At 39.6% G+C, this 20,429-nt stretch overlaps 2 protein-coding genes across 2 annotated transcripts; both read left to right on the top strand.

Moving 5' to 3' along the window:
- The first annotated feature begins 1,982 nt into the window (after positions 1 to 1,982).
- On the top strand, positions 1,983 to 3,627 carry LOC138317207 (uncharacterized protein PF3D7_1120000-like). The gene is made up of 2 exons (XM_069258760.1): positions 1,983 to 2,388; positions 2,784 to 3,627. The coding sequence occupies exons 1-2, from the start codon at positions 2,183 to 2,185 to the stop codon at positions 3,355 to 3,357; spliced, it is 780 nt and encodes a 259-aa protein (XP_069114861.1). The 5' UTR covers positions 1,983 to 2,182; the 3' UTR covers positions 3,358 to 3,627.
- A 2,868-nt stretch (positions 3,628 to 6,495) lies between these two features.
- Positions 6,496 to 14,872, top strand: LOC138317206 (uncharacterized). Its single transcript, XM_069258759.1, has 3 exons — positions 6,496 to 7,789; positions 7,846 to 7,992; positions 14,502 to 14,872. Exons 1-3 carry the CDS (start codon positions 7,009 to 7,011, stop codon positions 14,870 to 14,872), a joined length of 1,299 nt encoding a protein of 432 aa, XP_069114860.1. The 5' UTR covers positions 6,496 to 7,008.
- Positions 14,873 to 20,429: the final 5,557 nt, after the last annotated feature.

Below are 20,429 nucleotides of genomic sequence, written 5' to 3'. Positions count from 1 at the left end.
TCGTCTAACTAGAGTCTGAAGCCAAAGTAGTGTGTAGCAGTAAAAAAAGGAAGAAAAAAGAGCAAAACCTATTCAACCACCAGGACCTTCTTCCCCCGGATACGAGATGCAACCCACGGCAAACAGGTTGGCTCAAATTAGAGCTACTGTGAAAGCCTTCAGCTACACTGATATCACGCGGATGCACATCACACCCCCAAAAAGTGGTGCGCATCCGCATGAGAACAGTGCACCCAGTCTCGGGACGTGGACCCAGCTTTCATGGAGACCAGCACGCATTCTGTACTACATTAAACATTAGACCTATATCTTTTGTAAAACAAGTCTAGCACAGGTCTATGATTCATGGGATTACAGTACATGTCTAATGGTCTTACGTAGACCTTTAAAAAAGCCTAGTTTTCACAACATGTTAATGAACGAACAGTATCGGGTTTACAAAAAAAACCCATCATACATGTCCATGATTTGGATATAATCTCTTAAAATAATTACGCCACGCTCAGACTCAGAGCTTGGTTAGTTTTGCAATGTAAGTATGTCAACGATCGATCGTGTCTTGAAATCAATAAATGAATATGAATATATCAAGACACTTACAAATTCATTTAATAGCTCTTAGATATGTTATATATAATTATGACGATGTTGATAATGCTATATGTGAACGCCAGGTGTAAAATGAAATTTACCGGAGACAAAATGGCGACCGCAATCACGAGAACTTGCAGTAGGGGTCCAGCCTTCTCGCCTGATTGCAGCGATCCATTTCTCTCTTGTCGGCATCTTTTGGAATTCTGTGAAATGCAACACTGTTCTCACCTTTTCCTCTACTGGTACAGTTTATAACACAACATGACGTGGGCATTCTGTAGTGAAAGTCGGCATGGATCGAGTAAGCGTAACAGTCAGCTTGATATATGTTTTGGGTTTTTTCTGCCTACCAGTCCGGAAGTCACGTGACCGGTGACGTCATCGCGATTCGGCCTATAACATGTTCAAACTTTGTGTTATTAAAGGGACAATTCACTCAGGCTAATTCTTTTACATAACAAGAAGCAAAATATGGCATAAATGTATTGTTCTACATTTCTTATGAAACATATAACATAAAATATTGACAAATTCCACGTCATTGTTTAGTATTTTAATCTATACCGTTGTAATTATAAATAGTTGATCAATACGATTCAGCAGGTAAAATATGTTCACTGTATCTATACCCGAGCCAACGTCACGCACGTTAAAACAAATGAACTGCATAACCACTGAGGATGTGATAAAATGATTTTTTAGACGAGCCAATTCACCTAATAAGGTAAACACACTATTGTCAGAGCGATTTGAGCAGTTCTAGACAAAAGTAGCATTACTCTACGAGCAAGGGACAGGGTTCGGCAAACAAGAAGTTCGACCACAATACGGACAGCGAGCGAGTTTGAACACTCCACACGCATTTCACCGCCATGGGCTTGTCTGGCATATTACAGTAAAACCAACTGATCTAATTTCCATTACAACTGTTTTTTTTCCGATATATGTACAAATTTTAATGTTCTTTTAGCCTGAATTGTCCTTTTTATGTCCCCGAGAATTTTGTGAGAATTTTGTATGTATATTTTGGAACTAAATATTTGTTTATACACAACACTTGTTTTACTCTTATGCTGTCACGACTGATAACAAATATACATCCTATAATATTGGGCAGTCTATTTATAACTCTCTCCAAATTTAGCCAACACGTGACTTAACTGACCAATGGTCATTTATGCCTAGAGGGGTCAGCCCCTATGCTATCAGCCACAGCAGTCAGAGTGAACGAGCAGTCAGTCGACAATTTTTCTCAATCTGATTAAAATACAGATCCTTATAACCACTCCGTTATATAAAGGATCTGACAATATCCCATAGGGGGTCATGTTCAGATGACCTTCATATCAGATACATTTCAACACCTTCTCACATCCATTGAAAAATAAAATTTCCGTGGTTTGAGCGGAGCGAATTAGACGGAAATTATTTTCCCTTATGTTGCGAGTTTTCTCATAGGTGGCGCAAGGGTGTTTGCACGTGCAGTTCACGGTGTTAGGTACAACGTGTGTCATTCAGCGAGGGTAGACCAGAGGCGACACACGTGTTATTGAGAATTAACAATTGTATATTTTATATAAATGCGGGTATGGAAAGTGGAAGTGCTCATATTGGAAGCGAGTCTGAAGTTTCGACCACTCTTAAACAGATTTTGAGTGAATTTAGAAGCCAGAAAATTGAATTGAATGAATTGAAGGAGCAGGTGCGTGGTCTGTCCCAGACGGTAGTTTCCGAAGTCAAAAAGTTGAAAACTGAAACTGAACTTTCGTGGAAATACGAAGGAAATAAGAAACAGTACCTATTTATTTGTTTGTTTGTTTTGAGTTTTACGGCCCATCGACAACTAAGGTCATTTAGGGCCAAACTACAAGTCATGCATTAATATCAGGATAAAAGTTCAGGGTAAGAAAAAGCAAGTAAGGACTAAAACACAGATTGTAAACGTTAATTTGTTAAAAAAAAGGTTTGTATGGGATAAAATAAATTTGGCTAAAACACATGAGAAAACTCATGCACAATGTTGATGAAACGATGAAATGTTGAGTTGATACGATGTATGATGAGAAAACGTTCATATTTTGCTTAAAATACCGATCTCTTTGAGATAATTAAAAATACGATTATGTCTCACGGCATGAAACAAAGTGTACATGTCGGAGACATCGTAGTATTTATCTCGAATGTGTTTAAAATCAATACAATGCAATAAAACTATTTAACAATGAAATACATGATACTGTAAAGCAAGCACAGTGGGCTTTGGAGAACGGGAAAGTTGATTATTTGAAAGAAGTATTGTCAGAGTGTGAGGACAAACTTAAACAGCGAAACAAACTTATTCGTATCGCGGATACTTCCGAAGGTGGCTGGGAGACAGTCCGGCAATATGAGAGTAATCCGGTGGCCAGTGATTCAGAGGATGAGAACAAGATTCATCGAGCAGAGGCTAGGGCCGTTAAGAGGAAAAAAGATAGACTTAAAAAACCAGGTCAAGGAAAACGCCATACTCAAGGTGTTAATTTTAATAATAATGGTGGGAGCAGTGTTCCTATGTTTAATTGGAATGGACAGGCAACTAGGGGAGCAAATGGATTTGGACCGGTCAGGTCTGGGTACAGAATGGATCAGCCCTTTCGTATGTTCAGCGGGCCCAGAAGTGGAGCCTGTTATAGTTGCGGAGAGTGGAACCACTTCCGGAAGGACTGTCCCCATATTGGACCCAACAGAGCAGGAACGGACCAATCGGTGGGAACTAAAAAGTGATGGCGCGTGCGCAGATAACGTGGATTCAGACAGTTTTAAAGATGAGTATAAGATTATTGATGATAGTGTTTTTACCCATGATTATTATGAATATGAGGAAGGACAAAAACATATTATTGTTAAAGGAAGGTTAAAAAGACATATAGATTTTTGGCAGGAAATAGGGGCTTGTGATTTTATTAAGGATACTATTTTTAACGGATATAAGATTCCTTTTTATTCTCAGCCAGACAGTTTAATTTTAAACAATAATAAGTCGGCTTTGAATGAGCAGGAGTTTGTGGTGCAAGCTATTAAAGATTTGTTAGATAGGGGTTTAGTGGAAAAATGTGATCATGTACCAACGGTAGTAAACCCGTTAACTGTATCTATACAAAATAATAAGAAAAAGAGACTGATTTTAGATTTGAGGTCGATCAATAAACATTTGTGGAAACAGTCTGTAAAATTTGAAGATTTGAGACTGGCTCTGATGTATTTAGAACAGGGATTTTTTATGTTTAAATTTGACATACATTCAGCGTATCATTTTGTGGATATATATGGGCCTCATACTGAATATTTGGGGTTTTCTTGGCTGATGGACGGTCAAATTGTTTATTTCAAATTTTTGGTTTTACCGTTCGACTTATCAACGGCTCCTTATATTTTTACGAAAATAACAAGGCCACTGGTGGCTAAATGGAGAGGTGAGAGTAAGCTGATTGTTATGTTTCTTGACGATGGATTTGGTTGCGGTCCTAATGCTTTTCTCACTCAAATAGAAGCAGATGAGATTAAGGAGGATTTGTTGAAATCCGGTTTTGTACCTAAAGCAGAAAAATCTTTGTGGGTACCTACACAGGAATTAGAATTTTTAGGTGTGATCTTGGATGCGTTAAACGGGTTAATGCACATTCCTGTCCGTAGAGTTGATAAGGTTTTAGCTACAGTGGCTGAATTTGAGGGCAGTATTCAGAAGAGTAACCGAGTACAGGTGAGAAAAGTTGCTAGTTTCGTAGGGCAGATCATTTCTATGAACGTAGTGATAGGAAATGTTTCGCAGATTATGACTCGGTATCTATCTATGGATGTACATACAGTGTATAGTTGGAATTCGTATATCAAATTGTCTGAGGATAGTATTGTTCAAGTTCAGTTTTGGAAACTTAATTCCAGACGATTGCGTGACACAGGGGTTTGTGCCAAAATTATTTATAGTGACGCAAGCGGAACGGGATTTGCCGGTTATGAAGTGAATACAGTTGATAGTGTAGCTCATGGGATGTGGTCTGTCGATGAAAGTAAAAAATCGTCTACTTGGAGAGAGTTGGTAGCTGTGTTGATGGTTTTAATTTCTTTGAAGGGACAATTAGAGGAACACAGATTGAAATGGTTTTCAGACAATGCAGGTGTCTGTAGTATAGTTCATAAAGGTTCGATGAAAGGCGAGTTACAGGATGTAGCGATTAAGATTTATCGAGTTTGTATTTCAAAATCAATATCGATTGAAATGGAATGGTTACCCAGGAGTCTCAATGACAGAGCTGATTATTTATCTCGTATTGTAGACCGAGATGATTGGGGTATATCTTTTGAGTTGTTGGATATTATTGAAGCAAAGTGGGGCTGTTTAGAAGTAGATTGGTTTGCCTCAGATCATAACACAAAAAAGACATTATTTTATTCTAGATTTTGGAATGAAAACTCTGCCGGTGTGGATGCTTTCACTGTAAGTTGGACAGAAAAATTCGGCCTGTTTGTTCCACCTATTTTTAGCTCACCTGGTCCAAAGGACCGAGGTGAGCTTATGGGATACCGCAGCGTCCGGCGTCCGGCGTCCATCGTCCGTCAACAATCGACTTCTTCTCCATAACCGCTGGTCGGATTTCAACAAAATTTGACTGGTAGCATCCTTATGGGCTACTTACTGAAAATTGTACAAATGATGGGGCTGACCCCCCGGGGGCCTGAGGGGCGGGGCCAAAAGGGGTCAATTTGGCTATTTCCATATAAACGACTTCTCTGAAACCAAGCATGGGATAGCACCCATAATGCAATGGTAGCATCCTTATAGGGTGGGGATTCAAAATTGTACAAATGATGGGGCTGACCCCCCGGGGGCCTGAGGGGTGGGGTCAAAAGGGGTTAATTTGCCTATTTCCATATAAACGACTTCTTCTCTGAAACTAAGCATGAGATAGCACTCATAATGCAATGGTAGCATCGTTATAGGGTGGGGATTCAAAATTGTACAAATGATGGGGCTGACTCCCGGGGGAGCTGAGGGGCGGGGTCAAAAGGGGTCAATTTGGCCATTTCCATATAAACGACTTCTTCTCTGAAACCAAGCATGGGATAGCACCCATAATGCAATGGTATCATCCTTATAGGGTGGGGATTCAAAATTGTACAAATGATGGGGCTGACCCCCCGGGGGCCTGAGGGGCGGGGTCAAAAGGGGTCAATTTGGCTATTTCCATATAAATGACTTCTTCTCTGCAACTAAGCATGGTATAGCACCCATGATGCAATGGTAGCATCCTTGTAGGCTGGTGATTCAAAATTGTACAAATGATGGGGCTGACCCCCCGGGGGCCTGAGGGGCGGGGTCAAAAGTGGTCAATTTCCATATAAATGACTTTTTCTCTGCAACTTAACATGGGATTGCGCTCATAATGCAATGGTTACATCCTTATAGGGTTTGGATTCAAAATTTTGCAAATGATGGGGCTGACCCCCCTGGGAGCCTGAAGGGTGGGGTCAAAAGGGGTCAATTTAGCTATTTCCATATAAACGACTTCTTCTCTGCAACTAAGAATGGAAGAGCACTTATAATGCAATGGTAGCATCCTTATAGGGTTGGGATTTGAAATTGTACAAATGATAGGGCTGACCCCGGGGCCTTAAACGGCAATAGATGCGAGGTCAAAAAGGTCAATTAGGCTACTATTTTCATATAAATTACTTTGTCTCTGAACCTATGTATTGGATAGCATATTTGTATGGTATCAATAACATCATTGTATGGTTGTGATTCAAAATTAAACTTTGGGAGTCAATTTTGCTTATTTTTCTCATTGTCAGATTCTTGTGATAATTACAAACAAAAAACCAGGTGAGCGATACAGGCCCTCTGGGCCTCTTGTTTTTGATTCCCAGAGTGTTAAGGCAGATGATGCGTACGCATGCGTCAGGTGTATTGGTGGCACCTATGTGGAGATCTGCGAGTTTTTGGCCACTCGTGTGTAGTAATTCTACTAGTAGTACATTTATTAGAAATGTAGTGGATTGTCTAGAGTTACCGTCGTTAAGGGAATTTTACGTTCCGTGTAAAAACGGAAGTGGAATGTTTGGAGTGGAGGATCTTAAATTCAAAATGTTAGCATTGAAATTGAGATTTTGAATTGGCTGATGCTATATGTTAGGGGTGGCTGCCTTGATAATTGCTGGGATAATTGGAGATTATCTCGGCTGACAAGCCATGATAATATGTGTGACAGTAATAAATGTACAGGCTGACAAGCCATGATAATATGTCGGAGATTGTTTCGGAGAAATCTGTTAATATAGGAAGTAGTATTATAATATTACATCGATATTACACTATGGATTCAAATTGGTGTTTAAAAATATTTTTCATAAGGTTGAAAGATAGTCGTGTGTACATATATGTATATATTTTATAATGTATTTTTCTTTATACGTCTATTTTTGCAGAGCTTCGGTCGGGAGATCAATGAATTACCAGAGGTGCTGCTGGATAAGGTGACCCAGATACCTGAGCTTTTGGAGAGTTCTCGAGCTGTGAATACATGCAAGGCTTATAAGAGGGGATTTCTTAGATGGAAAAAGTGGGCTATCAACTCTGGTATAAAATTGGAGGACACCTTACCGGCAAAACCTTTACATGTAGCAATTTATTTGACTTCCATTATTCAAACCGCAAATTCACCTAGTCCATTGGTTAACGTGTTTTATAGTTTAAAATGGTTTCATGATATTTTTGATTTTAAATCTCCAACTGACTCTAAATTAGTTGTGAATATCCTGGAGGCCGGCAAGCGGAAATTGGCTCGTCCAGTGATTAAGAAGGAACCTGTAACCATTCGTATGTTGAGTGATATGTTTGATTTTCTATTCATGGAGGGTAATAGTAAAAATCAACGTATCATATGTGCTTCTTTATTGGGATACGCGGGATTTTTACGCAGTGAAGAGTTATTGAAAATTAAACGGTCTGATATTGTAATAGATTCCACGCATATGCGCGTGTTTATAGAATCTAGTAAGACTGATAAGTACCGAGATGGTGCTTGGATTGTTATTTCACGGACAGGGACCAAGTTGTGTCCAGTTGTTAATATTGAACGTTATTTTGAATGGCTCGGTGTGGATGAGAGTGATGATGTACATTTGTTGTGTAATTTGAGTGCTTTGAAAGAGCTTATAAGTTAAGGAACGACAAAAAAATTATGTCTTGCACTACTTTACGCGAATTGTTTATAGAAGCTTTCAAGCCCCATGTCAATGATATATCGAAATATTGTCTACATTCTCTGCGTTCTGGGGGAGCTACTGCAGCTGCAAATCGAGGAATAGGAGATAGACTTTTTAAACGACATGGTAGACGGGTTAGTGAAAACGCTAGAGATGGTTATGTCAAGATTCTTTTTGTGATTTGAATGCTTTGAAAGAAGGTTATAAGTTAAAGATTTATAAACGATATTTTCCGATTCCCGTTCTTTTAGATTCATCGGCGTATACCTATCGCTAGTTATCAATAAATACAAGTAAATTCATTGATACAAGAGTTAGAGTTTTTCCTATGAGAAGTGATGCAGTGGCCAAGGGAACGATATTTCGTCCCAGTAGCTTTATTGTGCTCTTTGGGCGAGATGACTACGTAAACCAAAATAATTCTGACAGTTTTTTCAAACTTTTTCGTCCCTGAAAGTCTCTGTCAAAATTTTGCAAGTAGCAATTTGATTGGCCTTTTCCAAAGGTCACCTGGGCATGACCCCCAATTGGATTTTCTCAGATCTTCTTATCAAACGTAGTGATAATAAGGATCTGTATTTTAATCAGATTGCAATTTTTCTTTTCATTACATGTACCTGGACAAATCGTATACAGCTTCCGAGTTTGATTACTACTTCGTGAGAGACTGTTCTTCACCATTATGTCAAATGCAGGTCTCCACGTGTACTCATTCGCACACGTGTGTGTGTTTACTTTTCATCAACCAGTGACGCCAAACTTCCTTTGTTTACATTTACGAACTTCTAAGTTTATCATGGATATATCGGTGTTGTGTGATAAGAACTGTATCACTTTTCTCGTAATCGCCATGTGACACGGTTAGTTTACTGCAAATTACACTTGGAAAGTTATTTATGTACAGACTTTATTAATTTTTTTTGTCAACAAAATGGCACGAAGTTTGTTTAAGTTTTACGGCCCATCGACAAATAAGGTCATTTAGGGCCAAACTAAAAGGCAGGCATTAGCATTTGGATATAAACAACGACTGTATCTAAAAGATCAGGATAAGAAAAAGGCAAGCAAAAACTAAAATAAAATTGTAAATGTTGATTTAATAAAAAAGAGTTACATAGGATTAAATAGTTTTGGCTAAAACACATGAGAAAAATAATGCACAATGTTGACGAAACAATGAGTGTTGCGTTGATATGAATATAAGATGGCACCGAAGAGAAGGGCAACAACCCCGAACTTTTGGAACATGGGACCATAGCTCGTCTCAAGGCCGCTTGTAGAGACAAGGGAATCACCTTTGCAAATAACACTCGTCGCCTTGCTTTGGTACGACTGTTAATTTTGTTTGTTTGTTTGATTAATTAACGTCCTATTAACAGCTATGGTCATGTAAGGACGGCCTCCCATGCATGCGGTGCGCTGCGTGTATGTTGTGCTGGGTGCGTGTTTTGGGAGACTGCGTTATATTCATGTTGTGTCTTCTTGTATAGTGGAACTGTTGCCCTTTTTATAGTGCTATATCACTGAAACATGTCGCCGAAGACACCAAGCAACACACCCCACCCGGTCACATTATACTGACAACGACTGTTAAACAATCAAAGTGGCAATCAAAATTATCAAATGAGGACGGGACATTGATACAGGCGAAAGTAGGTCCCGACCGCGTCATCAAACGGAAGAGGGAAGTACGCGATCCCATGATGCTACGCAAAACCAAGATGGCGGCCCCCTTAGGTCTGACAATATGACAGTGTTTTCTTCCCTTACACATTCTGTGGCAGTTATCGCGTCGAAAGTGGACAATTCGGAGAAAAAATCAAAGAGTCAAACGCTCCATGTTCCGTCCAACGTATTGGTAACAGTCTCAATGCTTCTATACAAACGAACGGCAATCAGAATTCGGAAAACGTTCAAGAATTTTCGCTAGAGTCCGCGTATGCGCTATTCAATGGAGGAAAAACAGGGATCCATGCTATCTCTTCGTCGGCAGCAGGCAGTCCTAGCCAATTTCCCCTCCCAGCGACGACAGCTATGAGGACTACTTTTGGATATGCAGCCCACACACTCCCGCTAGTTGAGACTGTTTCGCAGCAGCTCAGGCCGAATATTATACAAGGTAGGGATGTTAATTAGCTGCCCTCCTCATTCCGTACTTTCGTGGCTAGGGAGAAAATAATGTCCAAGACATGAAGATTGACCATCTGTTGAACAAATCATTTACAATTGGTGAATTTATCCAAGCGTTTGGGACATACAAACAAGTTATGTGCACAGCTTTTCCGCATCATAGGGTTGAATTAGACCTCTATGAGAGACATTGAGGATATGGCTACGTGTTTCTTTGTTAATGGTTTTTATGAATATCATTGCAAGTTTTCCAAGCGATCTGCGGCCTATTTACGTTATAATAACGTATGTGTGGATTGGTCTGTCAAGGACAACAATTAGTAACATTTTACAAACAGACCGGCTAATATTTGAGGTCACTGTGGTAGTATGCTACACTCAACAAATTTCTGCCCTTCCTCACCGCCTCAAAAAAGTATGGCTGTGTCTACAAATTCTACAATTAACACTCAATCAAAGAATTCTACAATCTCAACAGTAGCCTCTCATGGCCGCCCCAGAGTTTTCTTTGCAAATTGAAAAATTTGTTACCATTTTAACGGTGACAGAGGATGCTCGGTTCCTGTGTGCAATAAAATTCATGCATGTATCGCTTGCAAGAGCTCAGACCATCCCAAACCAAACTTCCCTCTAAAAAAATGATAACACTCGTCGCGATCACACCTATTCATATAGATTCTTTAGAGCATGAACTACGTTTACATCCTGACAAGCAGTTTGTTGATATCTTAATAAACTGTTTACGGCAAGGTTTTGATACCGGTTTCTCCTATTTACATGAAGAAACATTTTTTGTATCGCAATTTGAGATCAGCGCTAAATGATTCAGATACTGTGTCAAGGTTAATTACACAGGAACAATGTAAATATTTTCTAACAGGGCGTTTCTGATCCTATTCCTTTCAACCACAGTAGGATTAATCCGATTGGGGTCGTATAAGTACGTAAAAATCGACGATGCCATTAGTTTGATTAAAAATTTATGAATAGGAACTTTGCTCATCAAAACTGATATCTCGGATGCATTTAAACTATTGCCAATCAAGCCATCCTTGTGGCTTCTGCATGGAATTTCTTGGGAAGGAAAGTATTATTTCTTTGTAAGACTTGTGTTCGGAAGTAGATGTAGATTTTTGACAATCTGTCTCCAGCTATTTGCTAGATAGTAGCTCAACACATGTATGGCATAGGTAACGTTCTATTTTTATTGGGTGATTTTCTAGTCTTGGAACCAAGGAATCCTGATGCTTCATCTACAAGGAAAGGTTTCTCAACAGTTTCAACACTCTCGATGTACTAATAGCTCTCCATATACAGCGGGTCCAAGCACCTGTCTAGAACACCTCGCAGTATGTTTGGATTCTCAAAAATGGAAGCTCGCCTACCTGCAGAGAAAATTGAAAGAATTAGTGAAAATTTGAATTCTTGTGCTCAACGAACAAGAGGCCCAGTATCGCTCACCTTGTTTAGTAATTATCACAAAGACTCTAACAAATAGCAATATTGACTCCAAAAATTGTTTAATTTTGAATCGCAACCATGTAATGATGCTATACATACATAGGTTCAGAGAGGAAGTAATTTATATGAAATAGTAGCCTAGTTTGACATTTTTGGCCCTACGTCTAAGGCCCCAGAGGGTTAGCCCTATCATTTGTACAATTTCAAACCAGCACCCTATAAGGATGCTATCATTGCATTACGAGTGCTCTCCAATGCTTAGTTGCAGAGAAGAAGTCGTTTATATGATAACAGCCAAATTGATCCCTATTGACCCCGCCCCTCAGCCCCCGGGAGGGGGGTTTCATTACCATCATTTGTACAATTTTGAATCCCCACCCTATAAGGAAGCTACCATTGTATAGTCAGTTATTTATAGGTTACAAGTTTTATGTTTGACAGTATTGATATGATGTTGTCGAATCCGTAGCATTGTTTCAGAGAATCACACTATGTTGTGTAGTGCTTATTCAAGATAACTAAGCGAGTGTCAAAAAAAGCACACTTAATTCTACATCCAAGAAAAAAACGGACAGATGTTAAGGCTCGCTCCTAGATTTCCAAAGGAGATTGCAGTTCAGATAGGCAATTATCACTGATCATGGCCAAGCATGTACTTCAGAAGAGTGTTCTACTCCGAAAATTAAGGGCCATATTTGAGCAAATCAGTTTGTAGATTTGGAACTTTTGTGTTTGAGGCGAAACCGCAAGCTTTAGATATTCAGAACACAGCGAGAAAGTTAGGCTTGATTTCCCAAATTTATATCTTTTTCGAAAATGAATAACGCATTTAAGGTATTTGTTGCAAACTATGCTCAGAAATTCCCATATGATGCCCCTCAAATAAATATTATTACATTGTGAATACCATAGCAACCGATAAGAGTGATTGACAATCTTATGATACATAGAAAATGGAAAGCCTAGGTAAACTTTTCAAGGTCAATAGCACATGCATCCGCAAAGACAATCTGGAAGTCGTATGGACGAACGATGATCACCAATACAACATACTGATGCACCTTTCTAGCCATCTTTTGAACCGTCAGTGTACATTATATGTAGGTCTGAATGTGATCAAGGAAATTCCTAATACACTCTTGATGACTTATGTTCAGCAGAGAGTGAAATGGACTTTGCCACGTCAAGTATTTTTGTTTATATAAATTAATGCCCTATTAGCAGCCAGGGTCATGTATTTACGGTCATCCATGTATGCAATGTGTTGCGTGTATGAAGTTTAGTGTGTGTTGCTGTATATTCATGCTGTGTCCTCTTGTATGGTGGAACTCTTGTCCTTTTTATAGTGCTATACCAAGCAGCATACTCCACCGGTCACATTATACTGATGTAGCCAGGTCTTCGTACCAATAAATATATATTTGTACTAAAGACAAGCGTCCCTTGTTATTTTGGGAGCCCACGCTACAAATTGGCGCCCAACGTGGGGCGCCAATGTAACGGGGTGCAGGATTTACAATAAATTTAATACCTGCCTCTGCCAGGGATCTAACTCGGGACCTCTGGATTACTAGTCTGACGCTCAACCGATCGAGCTAAAGAGAGGTTCTCTCTAGCCGAGCGATATATTGCGGCTAGTATTAAAATAGCAAAAGGCACTACTAGACCATAAGGCTAATGTGCCTATGGAGTTCCGTGCATATATCTCAACTGGTTTTCCAGTTATGCTGCAGAAACTAACCTGGTACAAAAATATGATATTTTCAGCAATGTTCCCATGGTTACGGAAAAAGTGCAAAAATGAAAACCTAAAAATAGCACTACTAGACCATAAGAACAATGTGTCTATGAAGTTTCATGGAAATATCTCTGCTGGTTTTAGAGTTGTGCTCCGGAAACGATTCTTACACAAAAATCTGCCATTTTCAGCAATGTTTCCATGGTTACGGAAAAAATGCAAAAACTGAAAACCTAAAAATAGCAAAAGGCACTACTAGACCATAAGACCAATGTGTGTATGAAGTTTCGTGGAAATATCTCTACTGGTTTTAGAGTTATGCTCCGGAAACCATTCGGACGGACGGACAGACAGAACTAATTTGTATATCCCCCGCCAGCTTCGTTGGGCGGGGGATAACAAATCAAGTCGGTCAAACTCCGAAGGAAATAACAGTTCCTCACGACCATGTCAGCGATGTAGCAGTTGTGTATCAAATAATTCACCACGTTGTACCCCTTGTTGGAAGTGTGGAGGAAGCAACCATGTCAGTAAAGGTTGTCATGCTAACGCAGGTAAAAAGTCGGGAAACGCACAGGGGTTAACGACAGGGAACTTACAAAAACCCCAAACTTTGAAAAATACTGGTCCCAGTAAACAGAAGAATAACAGTGATTGGAGCTTAACCCAACAACTCAAAGGTAAAGTACTTTCTATTACAACTAAAACTAAGCGTCGGCTTGTTGCACCATGCTTGTTGGAATGCGAAATTGGTAAGAGGAAAACTAAAGCATTATGGGATACAGGTGCCCAAGTTTCCCTTCTCCATAAACAATGGTTAGATTACAACCTGTCAGGTGTATAAATTGAGGTGTGATATCAGTGAACTCATTGAAGGAATCTCATTGTCATCAGCAAGTGGTACAACTATTCCATTTATTGGATGGATAAACCTTAATTTAGAGTGTAATCAGGAGGATTGTACATCAATACAAGAACCGTTCTTAGTGTCTGATCTAGAACAGTTAAGTAGTGACCACCCGATCATTGGTTATACTGTAATCCCTCACCTGACACAGGGACTAAGTACAGGTCGTAAGGAGAAACTGATTGGCTGCAGCTGTCCATCAATACCAAAGAATAACATTCCATAGTTGGTTAGTGTGATGAATGCTGATGAGGATCAGATAGGATTATTACAAACTGGTAAGCGAGATATTGTTATTCCCCAGCACTCCTCAAGAGTTATAGAAACTTTATCGCGAACTTAGAAGCCACGGGAGTTAAGGCTTTGTTTACATCAACACTGGGTCCTGATTTGGGTATTAAGGCTCCTGATATCATGGTTCTGATAAAGCCGATGATTTTAGCCGTATTAGAATTGGAGTCCACAATACGTCAGATCATGAAATCACCATTCCAAGTAAAACAGAAATCGGTACTCTTCAAACAGTTGCTTCAGTAGAACACATTGCCATTCAAGAGACTCGGTCAGACAAACCGGAAGTGAACGAAACTGGTACCGGAAACCGTGTGAATGATATTGGTAAAGAGCAACCAGAAGTATGGAATCCATCCGTTGATTTATACTCTAGTCCATTAACATCCGAACACAAACAACATGTTAGGCAGTTGTTACGAGAGAATTGTAAAGCTTTTGCTTGGAATGGCGAGGATATGGGGTGCGTGCCAGATTTACAAGTGGACATTAAATTAAATGACACCTAACCAGTACAGCATGCTTATCGTTCCATTCCGCGTCCGCTCTATCAGGAGGTCAAAGATCATGATCTTATTGGACGAGGATGGATTACTAACACTAAAACTTGGTTATGTTTGGGTTTTTGTTGGATTTTTTTGTCTCTACGACACGATACTGAACTATAATAATCAATTACTTTGCATTATAGGGTAGCAATTGTAACTCATTTATTTCGCTTAATTTATGCATACCTTCCACGTCGTTGTTAGTCCAGACTGACTGGCTAAAGACACTCCAGTTTGCTGGAGACCAGACGCTGCTCAGGAAATTCCAAACACTGTCCAGGTACTCCATCAGCTGCCGAAGTTCCGGAGTACTTGCCAGGCAGAATGTCTGTTGAAGGCTGGAGTTGGTTGGCGGGTAGAAAAGGGAAAGCAAGCAACTTCCTGCAGATGTAGCCATGGACACCTGAAATATATACATATAGTTATATTTTGTACCTATATGTATTCCGTACGACGCGACTTTTTGAAAGCATTTAAAAATACTACAACAGCTTATTACTGATAACTTTGTTACAGCGCCGTTACAATAAGCGTACGTGTGACGACCAGTCTAGTAGGTGGTTCGCTTGATTGGTAGCTAGTCAGTTTGCCAACGAAATTCAATAAGCTGTTTAAGCACGGCTCTCATTCTTCAATGAAGGGGCGGAGCTAAAACAGTTGGAAATGTCTGTCGTCGATTGCTACATAAAATGATCGGCATCGGAAGCTTCATTATGTAAAAAGGTTACACAAATACATTTTAATTACCTCGTGTATAGACTCTAAATCATCGCTAATCAGTGAAGTACATATGGGAAGAGCTACTGTTGTAGCGGAAAAGTCAGTCAGAAATTGTACGGAAAAGAAATCACCTGCTTCTGACTAAATATACATGTAACTTTACCGCAAGGTGAGTGAAACCAAATCGGGTACAATGTACTACCGAACATCGTGTCTTGTCAAAATATATTCCGATAAAACACGGCTTTGAAACAGTTAGTAGGGGATGCTATTCCAGCTGTAGGCGTAGATTTTTTTAACTTTGTCACCAGTATTTAATCAGAGAGATGCATTTGAATCTAGTGTTGACAATTTCTCTGCTAAAATCAACCTACATTTTGTAAACTATCGCCGCGCATGCGCCAACGTCCGAGAACATTACCTCGAATGTGAATCAAATTAAATTATAAATATTTAGGCAATGCATCCAAACTCAAAGTCTTCAACTAGAATAACATCACCTACTACATGTAACATCCAGGTATGTATCAAAACCGTGTTTGATCGGAATATATTCTGATAAGACATAATCTATTGTCAGCCGTACCTGATTTGTTTTTCCACACCAAACGGACCTTGTAGCGGAAAAGTCAGTCAGAAGGTACAACAGTAGCTAACGTTAGATTCGGCTGTGACATTACATGTAACATTAGAATGGATACAATAGATCTAAACCCAACACATTAATAAACACGATGAAAAGTTTGATCCATTGGAACGTTGGTAGATACATAATGTTACGCTACAGTATGACTACTCCCCGAAGTCGAGAGAAATGGCCAATAAGTTATGAAAAAAACATTCGCGTAATAAGTGAAACAAAACAATTACGATTTTTTAATACAGTGATTAAATGTATACATTGTAAAAAATTAAATAGTAAACAACGTCATCAAATACATTGTACAACAGAGTCGGGTATGAACATCAAAGATCCACTGGCTCCGCCTACTTCTCAGTGTTGTCAGCGATCTTGTCAGTCAGGGGGCAATCAGTCGGGCTGCCGATGCTTCAGCCAATCAGTGCATACGTTATATGCCACCTAAAATCTAATCTACTGCATCAGTTACCAGCCTACTAGATCAGCTACCAGTCGTGTCTATCGAGTGAATGAGTGTTAACAGGAACACTTGTTGTAACGGCGCTGTAATACGTATTTGAATGTGTATTTATTAGTAGTAGACTAGTAGTAATGTTTATAATAGTGTAAAAGGAGCAGGTCGGTGTGGCTTGTACATCGTGTTAAATACGGTGTGTCACTCAGCTGACGGGAGCATACTTCTTTGGTTCAGTCGGTAGAGCAGTAGATTTCCACGCTGTAGACCCGGGTTCGATCCCTGGTCGGGGCACTCGACAAGAATATGTATTTTCCCTGTTCTTCTACATTGGCGCCCAACTAAATAACCCATAGAAAAGTTTAGGAAATCTCAAGAAAACAGGCCGGGGGGAAGTAGTGTAAAAGGAGCAAGTCAGTGTCACAGGGATCTGAGAAGAGTTAGTTACAGATTATATAATCATGGACCCACCAGAGTGCCCTAAGACTATTTTTAGGTCATCTAACCCAAAGGGTCAGAATGACCTATAGTCGTCATGTTTCGTCCGCCGTGCGTTAACTTTTCACATTTTGAACTTCTTCTCAAGTTCTACCATTGTGATTTAGCTGAAACTTGCGTGAAATGATCCTGACATGGTCCTGACGAAGTGTTGTTACTTTTCGGGTCGATCCGAAATCCAAGATGGCCGCCACAGCCACCATCTTGAAAACACATTTTGAACTTCTCTAGTTCTACAAATGCGATTTAGCTGAATGATCTTAACATGGTCCCGACAAAGTGTTGTTATTTTTCGGGTCGATCCAAAACCCAAGATGGCCGCCACAGCCGCCTTCTTAAAAACACATTTTGAACTTCTCAAGTTCTACAAGTGCGATTTAGCTGAAACTTGCATGAAATGATCCTAACATGATCCCAACGAAGGGTTTTCATTTTTCTGGTAAATCCGAATCCAAGATGGCCGCCACAGCCGCCTTCTTAAAAACACATTTTGAACTTCTCAAGTTCTGCAAATGCGATTTAGCTGAAACTTGCATGAAATGATCCTAACATGATCCAGACAAAGTGTTGTTATTTTTCGGGTCGATCCAAAATTCAAGATGGCCGCCACAGCAGCCAATTCGAAAACATATTTTGAACTTCTTCTCAAGTTCTTCAAGTGCGTTTTAGCTTAAACTTGCATGAAATGATCCTAATATGGTCCCGACAAAGTGTTGTTATTTTTCGGGTCGATCCAAAATCCAAGATGGCCGCCATCTTGAACTTCTTCTCAAGTTCTACCAGTGCGATTTATCTGAAACTTACATGATATGATCCTAACATGATCCCGACAAAGTGTTATCTTTCGGGTCAATCCGAAATCCAAGACGGCCGCCACAGCCGCCATCTTGAAAACACGTTTTGAATTTCTTCTCATGTTCTACCTGAGCGATTTAACTGAAACTTGCATGAAATGATCCTGACATGGTTCTGACAAAGTGTTGTTATTTTTCGGGTCGATCCGAAATTCAAGATGGCCGCCACAGCCGCCATCTTGAAAACACATTTTGAACTTCTTCTCAAGTTCTACAAGTGCGTTTTAGCTGAAACTTGCATGAAATGATCCTTATATGGTCCCGACAAAGTGTTGTTATTTTTCGGATCGATCCGAAATCCAATTAAAGATCGCCGCCATCTTGAAAACACATTTTGAACTTCTTTTCAAGTTCTACCAGTGCGATTTATCTGAAACTCACATGATATGATCCTAACATGATCCCAACAAAGTGTTATCTTTCGGGTCAATCCGAAATCCAAGATGGCCGCCACAGCCGCCATCTTGAAAACACATTTTAATTTCTTCTCATGTTCTTCCTGTGCGATTTAACTGAAACTTGCATGAAAAGATCTTGACATGGTTCTGACAAAGTGTTGTTATTTTTCGGGTCGATCCGAAATCAAAGATGGCCGCCACAGTCGCCATCTTGAAAACACATTTTGAACTTCTTCTCAAGTTCAACCACTGCGATTTAGCAGAACTTGCATGAAATGATCCTGACATGGTCCCAACAAAGTGTTGTTATTTTTGGGTTGATTCGAAATCAAAGATGGCTGCCACAGCCGCAATCTTGAAAACACATTTTGAAACTTCTTCTCAAGTTCTACTGGTGCAATTTGGCTGAAACTTGCATGAAATGATCCTAACATGATCCCGACAAAGTGTTGTAATTTTTCGGATCTATCCAACATCCAAGATGGCTGCCACAGCCACCATCTTGAAAACATATTTTGAACTTCTTCTCAAGTTCTACTGGTGCAATTTGGCTGAAACTTGCATGAAATGATCCTGACATTGTCCGGACAAAGTATTGTTACATCTCTGGTTGATTCCAAATCGAAGATGGCTACCATGACACTATATCTAGTTAGTTTCCTATATGTTAAGGCCCTTGGGCCTCTTGTTTGAAATAGAATTTGTTGAAAAAAAATGAAAATGATCCCGACATGGTCCTGACAAAGTGACACCATATATATTTAATTTTACTATTGCCAAGGTAGTCAGATGACCGTTAAGGCCCTTTTGGCCCTCTTGTTAGACGTTTAAGATGTCGAAGTTAAAAAATGATAAAATTCTTCATTTAATTTGAATCGATGTGAAACGATGGCTAACTGGCTCTACATCCGATTAATGCAACCAATCATTAGGTGCATTCGACCATCATGCAGATGCTAAATGCAGCGATTATATTGGAGTTTTTGTAAAAATCATCTGCACGTAATTCTTCAGAACATTTGGTTCATCTTAAATAATGGATAAAGTTCACGTTGGTGGTTTCTTTTTAATAGAAATAATGGAGCCGAAACAGTTGCAACATTTTAGTTATGGGACGAAATCGTAAGGGGGCTTTTGTACCAATTAACCATGGTACACTCCGATTAAATAGTCAGCGAGTCTCTATTCACTATAAACTAGCGCACAATTTCTTTTAGACTCGTCCCCATTGCTGGGGCACTCTAACATCAAGAGAACTGGAATAACAACTGTGTCGATACACTATTTTTTACAATACAGCAAATGGCGTCGGGAGTTCTTCCATACTCGTCCCCATTGCTGGGGCACTTTAGCAACACCAGGAGTGAGAACTGAAGTAAACAACCAGCCAACACATCACACACCACACATCCAAGTGTTATCCGTCCACAACCACCCCCTCCCCCCTCCCCTTATCCCCACACCTGTCCTCATATTTTTATCTCCCACTCTGTTGTCCACTATCTTAGAAACATATATTTATCTACATTACATGGCATCTACAATAATAATGAACATTTGGGATGACATGATATTAATCTCACTGCCAGAGTCAATAAGAGCACCTATTTCATGAACATTGTCAAATTTAACTGGCATATACATAAACCTATTTTTGTTCTCCCGAGATTCCGCGTCTACAGATGTATTGAACAGTGTTTTGATTGCGTTAAAGGTGGTATGAACGCAATGGGATACAGACATATTCAATGTAGCGCGTTAGCGCTACATGTAGAATATGTCTGTATCCCATTGCGTTCATACCACCTTTAACGCAATCAAAACACTGTTCAATCTATATATTTACATAAATAAATCTACTTTTACGTAAAATTGAAAACGGTGATGGTTGCTAAGTTGGGTAACTACGGTAGTCAGGATGACCGAGGATATAGTTCCGATTGTTTAATGTTAT

Source organism: Argopecten irradians, chromosome 3, assembly GCF_041381155.1.
Source record: "Argopecten irradians isolate NY chromosome 3, Ai_NY, whole genome shotgun sequence".
Classification (NCBI taxonomy): Eukaryota; Metazoa; Mollusca; class Bivalvia; order Pectinida; family Pectinidae; genus Argopecten; species Argopecten irradians.
The sequence above is the reverse complement of the archived record's forward strand: the minus strand, read 5'-3'. Positions and strand labels throughout refer to the sequence as shown.